Source organism: Onychostoma macrolepis, chromosome 08 (assembly GCF_012432095.1).
Source record: "Onychostoma macrolepis isolate SWU-2019 chromosome 08, ASM1243209v1, whole genome shotgun sequence".
NCBI lineage: Eukaryota > Metazoa > Chordata > Actinopteri > Cypriniformes > Cyprinidae > Onychostoma > Onychostoma macrolepis.
This window is the reverse complement of record NC_081162.1, coordinates 26829492-26843769: the sequence shown is the minus strand read 5'-3', so window position 1 is coordinate 26843769 and position 14278 is coordinate 26829492. Positions and strand designations below refer to the sequence as shown.

Genomic DNA, 14278 nt, shown 5'->3' with positions numbered 1-14278 from the left:
ATTGGTTTCCGCTCTCACACCTCATCGGAAGAATCTGATTCAGACAGAAGGTAAAGGGCAAACCTTGAACTCATTAACAGGTTAAAAGAAGGGCTACGAAACAGCACTATCCATCCACTTTTAATTCAGAGCCGAGAGAACGCGCACGACAGCCAGCAGATGCTCTGACTGTGTGTAAAATAAAATCCATCCATGTATCCATGTATAGTCTATTTAGTTGTGTTAAGACACATTTTTGTGTCTTAATTTTCACTTTCAAAATATCTATTTTTATACTGTATCGTTTACTAATATAAAATAACATAAAATAAAATAAAAAAATTTTTTCAGTCCAGCTTCCATAGTTCTCTCTGGATAAAAGATTAACGATCCATTCATTCACCGGGAGTGGGTAGGCAGTGTTGCTCTATTCGTTCGTGGTGAAAGCCCCAAATCTCAGCACAGAAATATCAGTGGTTTGATCAGAGCTGGAAAGAATTATCACGGGGAGAGATACAAAGGCGGCAGACAAAACGCGCTCGCTTTCCCTGGTGTTTGAGTACAAACCATATTAAACACCGAGCTCCAGTTATTAGATCTGACTGAAACAGCACTGAGGAATATGAAGCAGACGTTTATGAAATCAGAGACACTGTTTGACAAACCAAATAGGTAGGCTAACGTCTTGAGTAAAACAAAAAGGACATGAAAACCACACTGAACTAAACCGATAAACAATTGTGGGGAAATGGGAAATAGTTTGAATAGCGTACGAATTATACAGTGACTTTTCAAATGGTCGACTTTTTAAAGGGAATTTTAAGTTATTAAATTTATTAATAGTAAAGGTAGTTTTCAGGGCATAACCTGTCAAGGTTCATCTCACGCAATGCAAACTGTAATTTGACACATAGCTGGTTCTTTACATTTTTTTTCTAAAATATGTAAAAACTATTATTTTTATTATGTAAATCTAACTCTATAATAAAGTGATACAAAAAATTGTGATGCTTACGCAAATTGACGCTATAGGAAAGCGCTTGCGTAGTGTACTGTTGCTATGGTTACCTCCCTCCAGCGAAAACGTCTATTTCGCGACAGGTGAAAATCGCTATGCGTTCTGACTAACCTGTAGCGTTACTGAAACGTTTGAAAAAACCCTGTTGAAACATGCAAATAGCCTATTTGTGTGTATTAAAAATATACTAAATTTACTAAGCCCGCTTCCTTGTTCTAACCTTTAAAGGGGGTCTGATCCTCTGAAATCCCCCCTAATTCGCACACTGTCTGTAAACAAACTACATATATACTCATCAGCGTAGGTGCTGTTTAAGTTTTAGAGGTTATGTATTTTGCCCTTACCCGCAGTTTTTAGATTTGACGGGTTCACGAAATATCATATTTCGCACACGCCTCACGATATCCCGCACTGAAATGTTTAATGTATAAGCCAACATTATAATAGACAGAGAGCGCACATTATAAATATGCATGTATTCAATTAAGGGTATTACACAGGATTTCATTTGCATAAGGATTTGGGAGCTTAACATGCCTTTTTATATTTGTGCAATAAAACTTTAATATTATCGCCTGCCCTTCAATGCCGTGGGTACTTTCATTAATAGTCGATCTGTCTACTATTACTGTTACTATAGGCTAGCCTACTACAATCATCACAGTTCAGATCAGCTTAATAGGCTCCAATGATTGCCAGGACTGTGGTGAATTGTAACTGGTATATTTGTCACTCTATATAAACAGTGGCTGCACCTGTTCCTCTCGTGACAGCTCAGACTAGTGTGTATTTTTTGGAACGTATAGCATTCCATAATTTTTCATTGAGTGAGTAGCCTAAATATTTGGATCAATGGACAAATGTGTGGTTTTTTTCAGTCAAGTGTTTATTCTAGGGATCCCCAGATTCCCACGATTGGACATTATTGCACACTTACTGCAAAAAAAAAAAGGTAGTATGCAGTATCTTGCTGTTTTCTCTTGCATGTCCGTCTTGCTGACCTCTTTTTTTCTTCTATTACTGTGACTGTGTGATACAGAAAAAGCCACATGAAAACAATAATATTTTGGACACGTGTCATTCAGGTCAGATGTTAGAGAATGATGGGTTAAATTCCTTAATGTAATTTTCCTCTTAAAGCGTTTGAATGGCCCGTATGCTTGAGACAAACCAGCAGGGACTTTTCTCTATTCAGTGAACTGAACCTGTGCCATAGCCTTCAAGTACATTATATAGCTAATGACGATCGATTACATCAACATCATTTACAATTTATGAGCCGCGTACAATAAACGGCCAATTTTAAAGAATGTTTATTAGTTCCTTCGTTCACAGCTCTGAATTAAAATACACAGTTCACTACGGCTACACTTCCAATGTATGTGAAGCTCATGATCCTGTCAAAAAGCCAGGTGTTTGTTTATAAGACACAAGCTGATAATGTGTCAGAGTTAATGCCAGCCTTAATCTGTTGTGCTGCTTGGAAACACGCTTACATTCAGGTTGTCTTATCGGAGGGTGCAGAAGCTTTTTGAAGAATAAACAAGAACCCATGGCAATTTTTGAGCAACTAACGAGCTCTTCGCGCAACTTCTTGAAATGGGGATTTTGGTTTTAACACGGCGTACAAGAACATTGTTTATGAATTGTAATTAAACCCAAACACATTTCAAACAGGTTTGGCAACAATTTCACAAAGACTGTAAATATTAAACCTAATATAGTGTAAAACAATGCCTAAGCATTTTTGCACAAAATGTGAAATATTTTTGCACTACTTAGGCTATTATTTTGTGCATGCTAAACTTTTTTCGTGTTCAATGGGCTATAATGCAAATGGAAGCCGAAAGCACACAGACATACAAAGTTTGAATAAGCAGTATTTGTTATTAAAGCGCTTATTCAGCAAAACATGTTTTTAATTAGGTTAAAGCATTGCTGTGATTATAGTGAAGCATATGGACTTCACAGTACAACACACAAAAGCATTACAAAATATAAATCCAATTCTTTGCGGATCATCAATGCTATATTAACTCTTCCATACAGTGGCACTCAAAAACCAGTTGATTTTGCATCGAACTATCATGCCTATTTTGTTAAAACACGAGTCACGTGGGGGCTGTATGAATTTGTCTCCCACTGGTTTGTTCCTGAGGTCCGCTGCTCTCTAGGGCTCGAAATTAATACTGTCTCGCCAATTAAGTTCAGAGCGCCAATTAAGTGCTTTATAAATTCTTAGAGTAAAAGCAAAACCTTAAAAAACTAAATGAGCAACTGAAAACGCCACCGCAAAAATCAGTGCAAAAACATTTAAATAAAAAAATGGACTAAAATGTAAAAAGAAAATAACTATGATATAGGCTATGCTAAATTAAATCTCTTCTGTGCTTCGGTCCGTTTTTTTCTACCCCTTAAGTCACTGCGTGGACACCAGAAAAGTGTATCTCTTTGCGTTGTTAGAATCATTACCTATTATACTGGGTGGACTGAATGTAAAACAAATATATGGCCTTTTGGGATTTGGAACCACTGGCTCACAGCAGTCCATATGAGGTACAAAAGAGGACGGCCATTAATAATGGATGATCCGAGATATTCATTGTGAGTGTTTTCCTTAGCTTTCCAAACACTCAGATCATTGATAGCCTATATATATATATATATAGGCTATCAATGATCTGAGTATATATATATATATATATAAAGAATAATAATATTATTTTGGGGAAAATATAACGCTCACAGAATGACATTAAAAATTACAAAAATATTACGAATTACGAGGAACACTAAAATATGTGAAAAATATTATTATGACGAAAACCACGCACATGAAAGATATTATTAGTATATTAGTATTGCATCTTCCCAATGTTTGGTAGAACAATACAATATAGAGGTTTTAGAAAAAGAAAAAGAAAAGCAGGTTAGAGTGATGAAACAGCCGAATTCACTGTGACACTGACGTTAATTGGACTTCTCACAGATACTCTGAGTTGTACATTCAATGCTGTCAGTAGGGAAGAGGCTATTCCGTTCTTCTGGATCCTTTTGTTTAAAGCAGTCTCGGGGATCTGTCCGGGGCCAGTGCTCTATAACACCGAGGCGGATTGTCTAGTAAAGCAGATCAATCCGAGAACCGATACGTTTGAGCTAATGGTGAAAAAAGAGAGAAATTATTATTTTCACATTAAGCACTGCATGGCATGAGACATCGACTTACAGTTCCATATTAAAGAATAGGCTTATGGAATTAATGAAATCAAGTCACATATCGGAGCGATTCAGTCTTCCCACTTGAGACGAAGACGCGCAATGTCCAGTTCGCGGAAGTTTAAGTTTTTATCTCACTGCAAGTCGCTCGATCATATTAAGGCCGATGCTCACTAAATCTAATTACTTAAGCTTTCCAACGCATTAAAACATTTTATATATAAAAAAGAAATGAATATAAATCATCGGTCGAAAAAATGTCTTTTCAGAAAGTCTTGAGTTACCATCAAATTTCGGTCCAGCTGACATTAAAATCCCTGTAACAATTCGATACAGTGGGTATATCAAGACTTCGAACAGCCAATAATCACGAACGGAACGGCGTGACGTCAAAGTCCCGGTAGAAAAGGCGCGTTGGGTTTGCTCACGTTTGGAGAGGGAAGAGCGCAGGGAACCTCACTGTCTTCACTGGATTATACAAACCAAAAGTGTCCTCAACTCCTCCTCCTTCTCAGTTGCTTACATGCTGATCTTACTGCATGCGGGACGAACAACAACAGCAAATGCTGTATATGACAGGACAACCACCTCATTTGTCAGAACAAACCTTTGAGTTGATTTTTACCCAAGCTGAAGCCTACTGAAATTGGACATTTTTGGTGTGCGAGTGATGACAAACTGTCGTGGAGGAGGTGAAGAGACGTGGATGAAGATATAACCACTTGCAGAATCTGAATCGTCATTTTAGTCGTTCCTCCCAGGCATTTCGGGATTATATATTTTTTTATTCTTCGGCGATGCAATAACGGATTTGTGTGTGTGTGTGTGTGTGTGTGTGTGTGTAATGACCGGCAGCAGTCATGCTCCAAAACTGATTTCTGAAAAGACAAGAAAGAAAACTGAAATCTTACACTGACAAATGCATGTCCAAAATGTGGTAACTGAAAGTTACTCACGAAGAAATAGGAGGGTCCAGTGTCACACATGTAGAGGGGCTTCAGTAGCTGGTATGTCCTCAAAGCTCCGGAATGCTCTCATAGGCTAAACCGATCTGTACTGGGTGCATGTTTTGCGATCTCATACTCCGATGCATTTAAAAGAATCTATCAGAATACGGAGTTGACATTTCTGATAAACGAACACCGTTTAGACCGATCAGATCCTCCAAACGGGAAATATTTAATGAGAGCGAGAGAGGTCATATGAACTGCACAGGGCTAGAAGTGCGTCTCACGGAAATCTTGGGTTGCAGATCTGACGGAAACACGTGCTATTCGGTCTCATCTGCGGCAACGATGCTTTTCCACGGTCTGCCTGGAGGCGAGATGCATGGTGTTATGGAAGAAATGGAGCGGAGAGGAAAGAGCGATTCGGCGACTATCAGCTCGGCCATAGATATGGGGGAAACAGAGACGGTAGGAGAAAGCCATGCCTCTCGCTCCAGGCGCTTGCTTGGAAATCCTAACAGCCTATGTTAACTGAACCGTTATTCCAACAGTGCAATAGAGGCCCAAAGATGTGATTCCGATCTTGGCCATTTAAACAAACTTCAAACTTCTGCGAAGCCAAAATTACAGGCCTCGTCTTCAATGCATTGCTTGTAAACCTTTTGTCATGGTGGAATGCAAATAGTTACAGAAAGCTACGAGATACGGTATCAATTTTAAATGGCCTGTAGTCCAATTTAATTTCTACTGTAAAAGTGTGGTTATTCGATAAAGTGATGAAATAATAAGCATCTAGCGAGCAAGAAAATCCATATTCGGTTTTGCACATATACTGGCATACTTAAAAGAATTTCGAATTATTTTACAAACGCTTATGCAGTGCTGCTGAACTTTAAGTGACTCGAAAATAATATTTTCCTTTTTTTTTCATACTATACCAGTGATATAATTATGATTTTAAAACATTAGCAGATATTGTGATCCAACTAAAATAAATTGGCATTGTTTTGGGCCATAATATCTGTGATTAACAACAGCAAAAAAGACAATGCAGAACCTTACGTTGATTCCATTGCCATTACAATATTTTTTTTTAGCAATAATGCACGCTTAAAACTGTTTTGACATTTTTAACACTGCATCTCAAAACTTACACAATGACAAATCCAAAATTACAAATAAAGAAACGCTAAAGAATAAAACAATATTATGTTCTTACACAATTATGTGTGTGTGTGTGTAAACTACATATATTACGAGTGTGTTTGCTGTGTAGTGTATGTAAGGCCACACAACACGCCGAACGTAAACACAATAAAAAAAAAAGCTCAGCCTTTGATTAATTTGCTTATATATGCATCACATTTTCCAAAACTGTGCCTTTGTTAAAGAAAAAACGACGTGAATGGAGGCATGCATAATATAATCTTTTCTTGCGGTTATTTTCTTATTATTCGTGGCATTCCGTTGTCACGGGAAATATTAAATACAAATCAGAGTACACTCACTCACTGAATACACTTCTGTATTTATCTTCTCAATCTCACGCCCCTCCCATTCTCTACAGAAGTGAACACTAGTAATGCCCGATTCTTTGGACATTTTTCATCAGCAAATGCGTCAAATAGCGTTTTCACTAATTACTGAACCCAGACATTTTAAATACGCGTTGTGTGTTTTATGGGTTACTAATCTGCCATTTGAAATATTCAGTTGTATTACAATGCAGATAATGGTGCAGAAATGGAGTGTTTTAATGAAACTGGGCTTTGAGTTCCTGCCTTTAACGAGCGCGCTGTTCGCCTGTGTTTGTGCAGAACATGCCTTCGATCAGCGGGGACCGGGTGGCACTGTGCGCGGGCTGCGGAGGGAAGATCTCTGACCGCTATTACCTGCTCGCCGTGGACAAGCAGTGGCACATGCGCTGTCTGAAGTGCTGCGAGTGTAAACTCAACCTGGAGTCTGAACTCACCTGCTTCAGCAAAGACGGAAGCATCTACTGCAAAGAAGACTATTACAGGTGAGCAAACTCGTGTTACTCAAAAGTTGCACGATCTTACGGCATTTCCTTCGCCTGGAGTGACGTTTTCGTTTGTGGATAAATAATACAAATGTAAACCTGATTGCATGTTAGTGTGGTTTCGTCATTATACAGTTTAAAAATGCAGAAACGACGTAACTAATTTTCATTGCGTGTATAAAAAAAAAAAAAAGCCAAAATGTAAGATTTTTCTTTTTTTTCTGTTGATGTCTGTGGAAACGTAGTTGTACATTTTAATAATCAGACTAATAATAGCCTACTTTAATACAGAAACTACTAAAATTATTCAAGGCATATTTTTTGCCTAAAAATTGAACAGTTTTTGTTTAAATTAACTAAAAATTCTCTAGAAGAATGCCATTATTTTTCTCTCTCTAGGTATTGTGAAGACATCATGATGCAATTTAATAAATACGTTAACAATTACAATAATCCAGAAACTACTAAACCTGCTCAACGATTTTACTCTATTCTCGTAACAGTTAAAGAAACAAATCATGCAGCAACATGCCTAAGTCGTCTCTGTATATATTGCAGTGTGAGATGATTTTGGGCGTCATTATAAAACTAAATAATCCAGAAACGATTTACCTACTTAATCTTACATTGCATGAAATAGCCTACAACATTTCTACTGAGAAAAAAAGAAAGCAGCAAAACCTATAGAAAAACGCTTTAGTGTGTGATATTTGGACGATATTTAGCTGACTGTGCACTGATTCTGTATGTCATTGTACAATTTAATAATCAGAGGGAGGCGAGAGGCCTATTAAGATAATCATATAAGTGATGGCTTTACCCGTTTCTACGTTCAAATGAGGCTGCAGCTCACGTCAATCTCAATTGTAAGCTATTTAGTAATTATTCGAGACGTAATTATTAGCGAGACTAGATTCCACTGCACGAGTTAACAATTTGTTCACGCATCCTGCTGTTAAAGGCATTATTTTACTTCAGCAAAAAAATAAAATAAAAAAATATAGCTATAATGTAGAATTGCAAATTATAATTGATCCAAAGGTTATTATGAGAAGCAGCACATTTAATGTCAGGCTCATGAGTGGTGGGCCCACCTTCTGGTTGAAGTGTGCTGAAAGGTCACAGCTGCTCTATTCTCCCGCAGAAGGTTTTCGGTGCAGAGATGTGCCCGGTGCCACCTCGGGATCTCGGCCTCGGAAATGGTCATGAGGGCCAGGGATTTGGTGTACCACTTGAACTGTTTCACCTGCACGACTTGCAACAAAATGCTGACGACTGGGGACCACTTCGGCATGAAAGACAGTCTGGTGTACTGCAGGCTACACTTTGAAACGCTCATCCAGGGAGACTTCCCCTCGCATTTCAATCACACGGATGTAGCGCCTAATAAAGGACTGGGCAGCACGGGCCCTCTAGGACTGTCTTATTATAACGGCGTGAACACGGTGCAGAAGGGCCGGCCCCGAAAGAGGAAGAGCCCTGGGCCCGGAGCGGACTTGGCGGCTTATAATGCAGGTGAGACCATCGCTCAACTTGTTGTTGCTGCTGGTTTACTGCTCGTTTTGTTCTTTTATATACATTAGTTGTCCTTAATTTTATTTTTTGAACGAGTTGCACGCGTATTTCCCATCTGAACAAGCTTTTAACAGCGCGTAGTTATGTTAGCTTAAAAGTTCCCTGCGATTTCGGTGAATTTCCAGGTTTACGAAACTTTTTGGGCGCCACTGAACACCCAACGAAATCGTTTCAGAGCAACATGAAAACAAGTCTGATGAATTTACAAAAACCTTCAGTGAAATTTCGCTTAAACAATACAACAGTGTTAACTGCCACTATTTTGAACAATAAAGTTCGACTTTTATAAACATGATTGTATTTTTAATTAATTGAAAGTAGGCTACACGTGCAATAAATAAACTTTTTCTAAAAAAGGGGAAATAAAGCTGTAAAAATGCGGGGAACATTTAAAAAAGCCATTTGAATGCAGTTCTGCCTAAACAAATTAACTGTTTTGTTTTAATAATATTTTTGTTTGAATACTATTTCAATATTTAATTGCCTTTTATACATTCAAATTGCTTTTACATTCCGATTCGTTTGAGACATCTAAAGTTCACAAAGCATAGCCTACATGTGATGATAGTTTTGTAAAAAAGCGCAATTCTTTACTAAATCATAATACTGTATTAAACATTTCGTATTTACAAAATTGTTAAAAATACTTCTTCCAAAAAACGAGAGAATTACATACGTTCACTTCTTTACTATAGACTAGGTAAAAAACAAAAGACAATCGACACACATCACAGATTTCTACTAAAGCACTTGAGCTTGTGCTGAACAATTTGGAACAACGTGACTTGTTCGCTCGGGCATTCGGGCCCCTCAGCGGGGCATTTGGGCCCCTGCTTGAGGACCAAACAGAGGAATGATGACGACTACAGAGACTGACAAGTGGAAAATGGCTTAGATGCTAGTCGAGACCTCCGGAAGATTAAACACAAGTGAAAGAAAGAAAGAAAGAAAGAAAGAAAGAAAGGAAGGGGAAAATCTTCAGTTTTTGCTGGCAAATCCAGACGAATTAATTTACTATGCTTTTTGCTCTAAAAAAAGATGTTGTGCACGAGTCCAAACAAAGCATATTAGCCTGTAGGGTAAAAAAAAAACAAAAAAACTTTTTAATCAAATAAGACGATATAATCTACGAACCATCTCTTCACGAATATTCATCATTTTCTTTGGTTCCAGGATTTAATTTCAGATAAACTGAGCGAAAGCGAAATGAATGAATAAAAAGTTTTTCTAAAAAAAAAAAAAAAAATCGTTATCACAGGATGCACATACTGAAATAGTCAGATTAAGACTATAACTATAAAATGCAAGTTTATCACGAGTTTTTATTATATCTCCAAGCTATATTTCCACTGTAAAATGTGTAAATGCGATGCTTTTTTATCACTTTAAACTCAGATTGTTTGGTTGCTTTGTAAATGTGGTTGTCTTGGGATCGTTAATTGAAGTTGGCAAATTTATCACAACAATAAATTTGGAGTCTTGTTTGGAGGACTAACCAGCTTCTGAAGAATTGTTAAATTTACATGGACTTAAAATGGAAAAAAGAAACTTTTTGAAATCAGATCAACCGTCTGACAAAAGAAGGAGTTAACTAGAGTGAGTGAACTTTGGTGTTTCTCTGCTCTCTGAGAGTCAGACACAGTCAGATCATTGCTGCCCCCATCAGCTCACACTTTAAACAACAGCACGAACACAACAGCGAGATCAAAACCTGAAAAACAATAAAGACACAGTTCATCACTGCAATACTACAGTAACCATGTGCACATAAATAATTCTGTGTTCAGTGAAGATAACTGCTCTTGATGTGTGCATCACTGTAGTAAAGGTAGCAGTATTTCTCAATGGCCATATTTATATCAGGAGGAAACATTTGTTCACCATGTGCAGCGTTGTAAAGCATTCAAGGTTAATTATCTGAAGTGTTGATCAGACCATTTTCAATGACTAATATTTGTAGTTGTCAGAGAAAACATAATTCTGAACTGTCATGCGTCTAGCAACACATAAACTTCTGCCAAGAATTTGGAACTGGCGCAAACACATTTCTGACACATTCAGACAGGCCTATCTCCTAAACACTTGTGTCCAAGACAGATAGTGTGGGCTTTTCACAATCAAATCCTGCACAAGACACCATAAAAACAGAAACGAAGATATGGCCATATGTGGGGGGTGGGGTTGCTGTAAAAACGGGTAAAACCACTCAGATTTTTTTTTTTTTTTTTTTTTTTTTAAAGGATTTGAAAAATCAAATAAGATTCATGATGAAGACTTGCATGCTTTCAAAACATGTCTTTTGCTTTTAGAATTTTTTTTTAAAAGACCAAAAGAGCATGATGTAAGACTACAGCATAATGCAGATTATTATGCATGCAGTAAGTTGCAAACACAGCAACATGATGGTGCTGTGGCTCCTTTATGTAGTCAAATCCAAGACTAAACACAATGTTGGAGTGCAATCAAAGAAACAAAAGAATCTGAGAGGCACGTCCTCATTCTCATCACAGCATCTGATCGTTCTGTCATTGCATCTCATGCATTTATTGTTGAGTTTCAGCACTTTGCATTTATTCAAACTAGAACTGCAGTGCTACACTATATAAGTTTGGCATTATGGAAAACGTCATTTGCATGTGTAGTTTTAAGCTTTTGAAATGTATGCACTCGTTTTGGGATCAATAACAGCAACACAGCTAATCTATTTTGCGTTTTTGGATTCAGCATTGAGCTGCAACGAGAATGACGGCGATCCCATGGACAGAGACTCGCAGTACAGCACTAGCCAGAAGACCAAGCGCATGAGAACGTCATTTAAACACCATCAGCTGAGGACCATGAAGTCGTATTTTGCCATCAACCACAATCCTGACGCCAAGGATCTGAAACAGCTGGCCCAGAAAACAGGCCTCACCAAGCGCGTCCTACAGGTCAGAAAACTCCCTTCAGTTAGACTAATCGTTTTCGCTCCATGCAAGTCATTTTAGCTTTGAGATTTTAGCATACTGACCATGAAAGCCTTTAGTTTTTATATTAGTCAAATTAGTTTGTATAGCACCTTTCACAATACACATTGTTTCAGAGCAGCTTTACAGAAAATCATGATGTTGATGCTTCTAATATCTTCATGCATTATAGTCGCATTTAGCAGATTAGATTCGGACAATAATATAGTTACATTTTGCGACAATACAAGCAATCAAGCAGTTAAGATTTGCTATATAGCGTATATAATGCATGTATGCAGATAAAGTAGGACATATGAAACTGAGTGATATTATAGTTACATTTTGCGACAATAATATTCAAGCAGTTGGGATTTTCTATATTGGATACAGTATATCGCTTTAGGTGAGTGTACTGCATGTATGCAAATAAAGTTGGACTTAATATAATATAACCCAGTATTAAGTAAAACAGCACATTCCTTCACATCAGCAACAAATTAGACTGATTAAAAAATGACTTGAGGAATTAATCAAATGTAATTCACAAGCCTGGTCTCCTCAATGGAATGCTATTCATTTGTTCCTGAAAGAGAGAAATCTGAATTAATTACATGCACAAATAAAACAAGGTTTTAGAGCATGTCTGAAAATAAAAGAAACAGCTGTTTGTCAGATATCATTGAAACCAGAAAAGAAAAAAAAAAAAAGAAAAAAAAACGAAACGAACTGAAACGAAACGCAGTTGCTGTGGCAAAACAACCAGGGGACAAACGTAAAGTAAAAATCCAAAATATTAGAGTAAAAATATAATCTTAAAGCGCTAATTATCATTCAGCTTTGATGAGATGAACGTTCTTCCCCTGAGCATCGCATGGTTTTCTCATCTGTGGTTTATTTCTAACGTCTGGCGTCTCGGTTCGCAGGTCTGGTTTCAGAACGCTCGGGCCAAGTTCAGACGAAACCTCCTGCGTCAGGAGAACACAGGTGTGGACAAGGCCTCGGATGGGTCGACCCTGCCTGGAGGAACGCCGTCCGGACCGGCCTCGGAGATTTCCAACGCCTCCATGAGCCCATCCAGCACTCCTACGACCCTCACAGACCTGACCAACCCCACAATGCCCACCGTCACCTCTGTACTGACCTCCGTCCCGGGCAGCCTGGACGTTCACGAATGCCGGAGTCCATCGCAGAGCACCTTAACCAGCCTCTTCTGATGCTCAGAATGCTCAGCACCTTCATCTGCTTCCTCCATTCGTGGAGCCACCTAAATCAGAAATAAAGCGTGAGCATCGCTGATCATGCTAGTCGTTCACAAACTACATCTGTCTGAAACATAAACCGATCTACCTGGGCATTTTTGTACAGGCCAGGAACTTTACAAACGTGGCCGTTCCAATTCAAAAGACTAAAAAAACGAGACATGAAAGAGAAACTCTTTGTTTAGAGTATTGCATTTTGGGGCAGACTCAAGTTTCACTGAAGGATCTGTTGATAAGAGACCGCTTTGCATTTTATTTTCATTTTTTTTTTTCATGTTTTCCCCCAACCATGTTTACAGAGAGAGACTGAGCTGGGAAATGCATTCGTTTGTCAACCTCTTATTTATGTTCATGCACAGGAGTCAGTGTGAGGAAACTGGATTATAATGTGAATAATTACAGCGTAACCTAGCCTGACTGTCACGTGCCTTATCCTGCAGTGTAGTCACTGAAGCCCCTTTAGCAACGCTAAATGAACTACATCAGAAAATGTGTACTTTCATTTGTCGGATGATGAAAATGGTTGAGTAAATCACATGTGCACAAACACGCACACACACAAACACACGAGGAAGAGCTGATCATATAGCCTACTCTCATTCCAACATATTACCTCACTCAGAAATCACTGGATATGATAGCAGTACATATGAAACCTGAGAACACGCTTCATGCACTGGGAGAGAAAACGGCTGTGGAGAGTTTGTACAAAGAAAAACCTTGATCGGAGGAGCGCCATGTAATGGAGCTCATCACAAACAAACACTGATTTATGGAATGAAACATTTTTTTTTTTTCCTCATTCGGTTAGATGATTTTTTTTTTTTTTCTCAACCATTAAGATGTGACAGTGTTGGAGACAGGGTAAATGTTTCCATGGTAACCAGAGGCTGCTTGTTGAAATGCTGTACAGTTTTGACAGATTATTGAGAAATTTCGAGTCCACTCCCTGCAGTATCCCCTTTGATGTAAATCTTCAGTTCTGTAAAAAATATAAAAAAAATGAATCACTATTTTTTTTTTGTGGACCTCATTATTTCACCAGTTTCAAAGCATTTTACATAACGGCAATGCAATAGCAGCGTTAACACAAATCTAGGGCTTAAAGATGAAAAACACATTCTAACTGGACATTAGTACATTAAGATGATGCTAGTTGTCATGGTAATTTAAAACTGAGAATCCCAAAACCAAATGCAGTTTGGTGCGATTTGTTAATAGACATCTTGTCACTCACACTACATGGTTGCATTTTAATTAAAAAAATACAAAATAAATAAACATATCCAGGTTGTTGTCAACATATAAATTAGATT

General features: G+C 38.0%; 1 protein-coding gene across 1 annotated transcript; it reads left to right on the top strand.

Moving 5' to 3' along the window:
• Positions 1–4657: 4657 nt before the first annotated feature.
• lhx2b (LIM homeobox 2b) lies at positions 4658–13905 on the top strand. Its single transcript, XM_058785067.1, has 5 exons — positions 4658–5628; positions 6978–7180; positions 8325–8695; positions 11480–11685; positions 12627–13905. Exons 1-5 carry the CDS (start codon positions 5416–5418, stop codon positions 12915–12917), a joined length of 1284 nt encoding a protein of 427 aa, XP_058641050.1. The 5' UTR covers positions 4658–5415; the 3' UTR covers positions 12918–13905.
• The last annotated feature ends 373 nt before the right edge of the window (positions 13906–14278 follow it).

Coding starts and splice junctions, on each gene's coding strand:
- lhx2b (XM_058785067.1), top strand. CDS start 5,416: ATGAACTGCACAGGGCTAGAAGTGCGTCTCACGGAAATCTTGGGTTGC. Junction 5,629..6,977: donor ATATGGGGGAAACAGAGACG/GTAGGAGAAAGC, acceptor GTGTTTGTGCAG/AACATGCCTTCGATCAGCGG. Junction 7,181..8,324: donor TGCAAAGAAGACTATTACAG/GTGAGCAAACTC, acceptor ATTCTCCCGCAG/AAGGTTTTCGGTGCAGAGAT.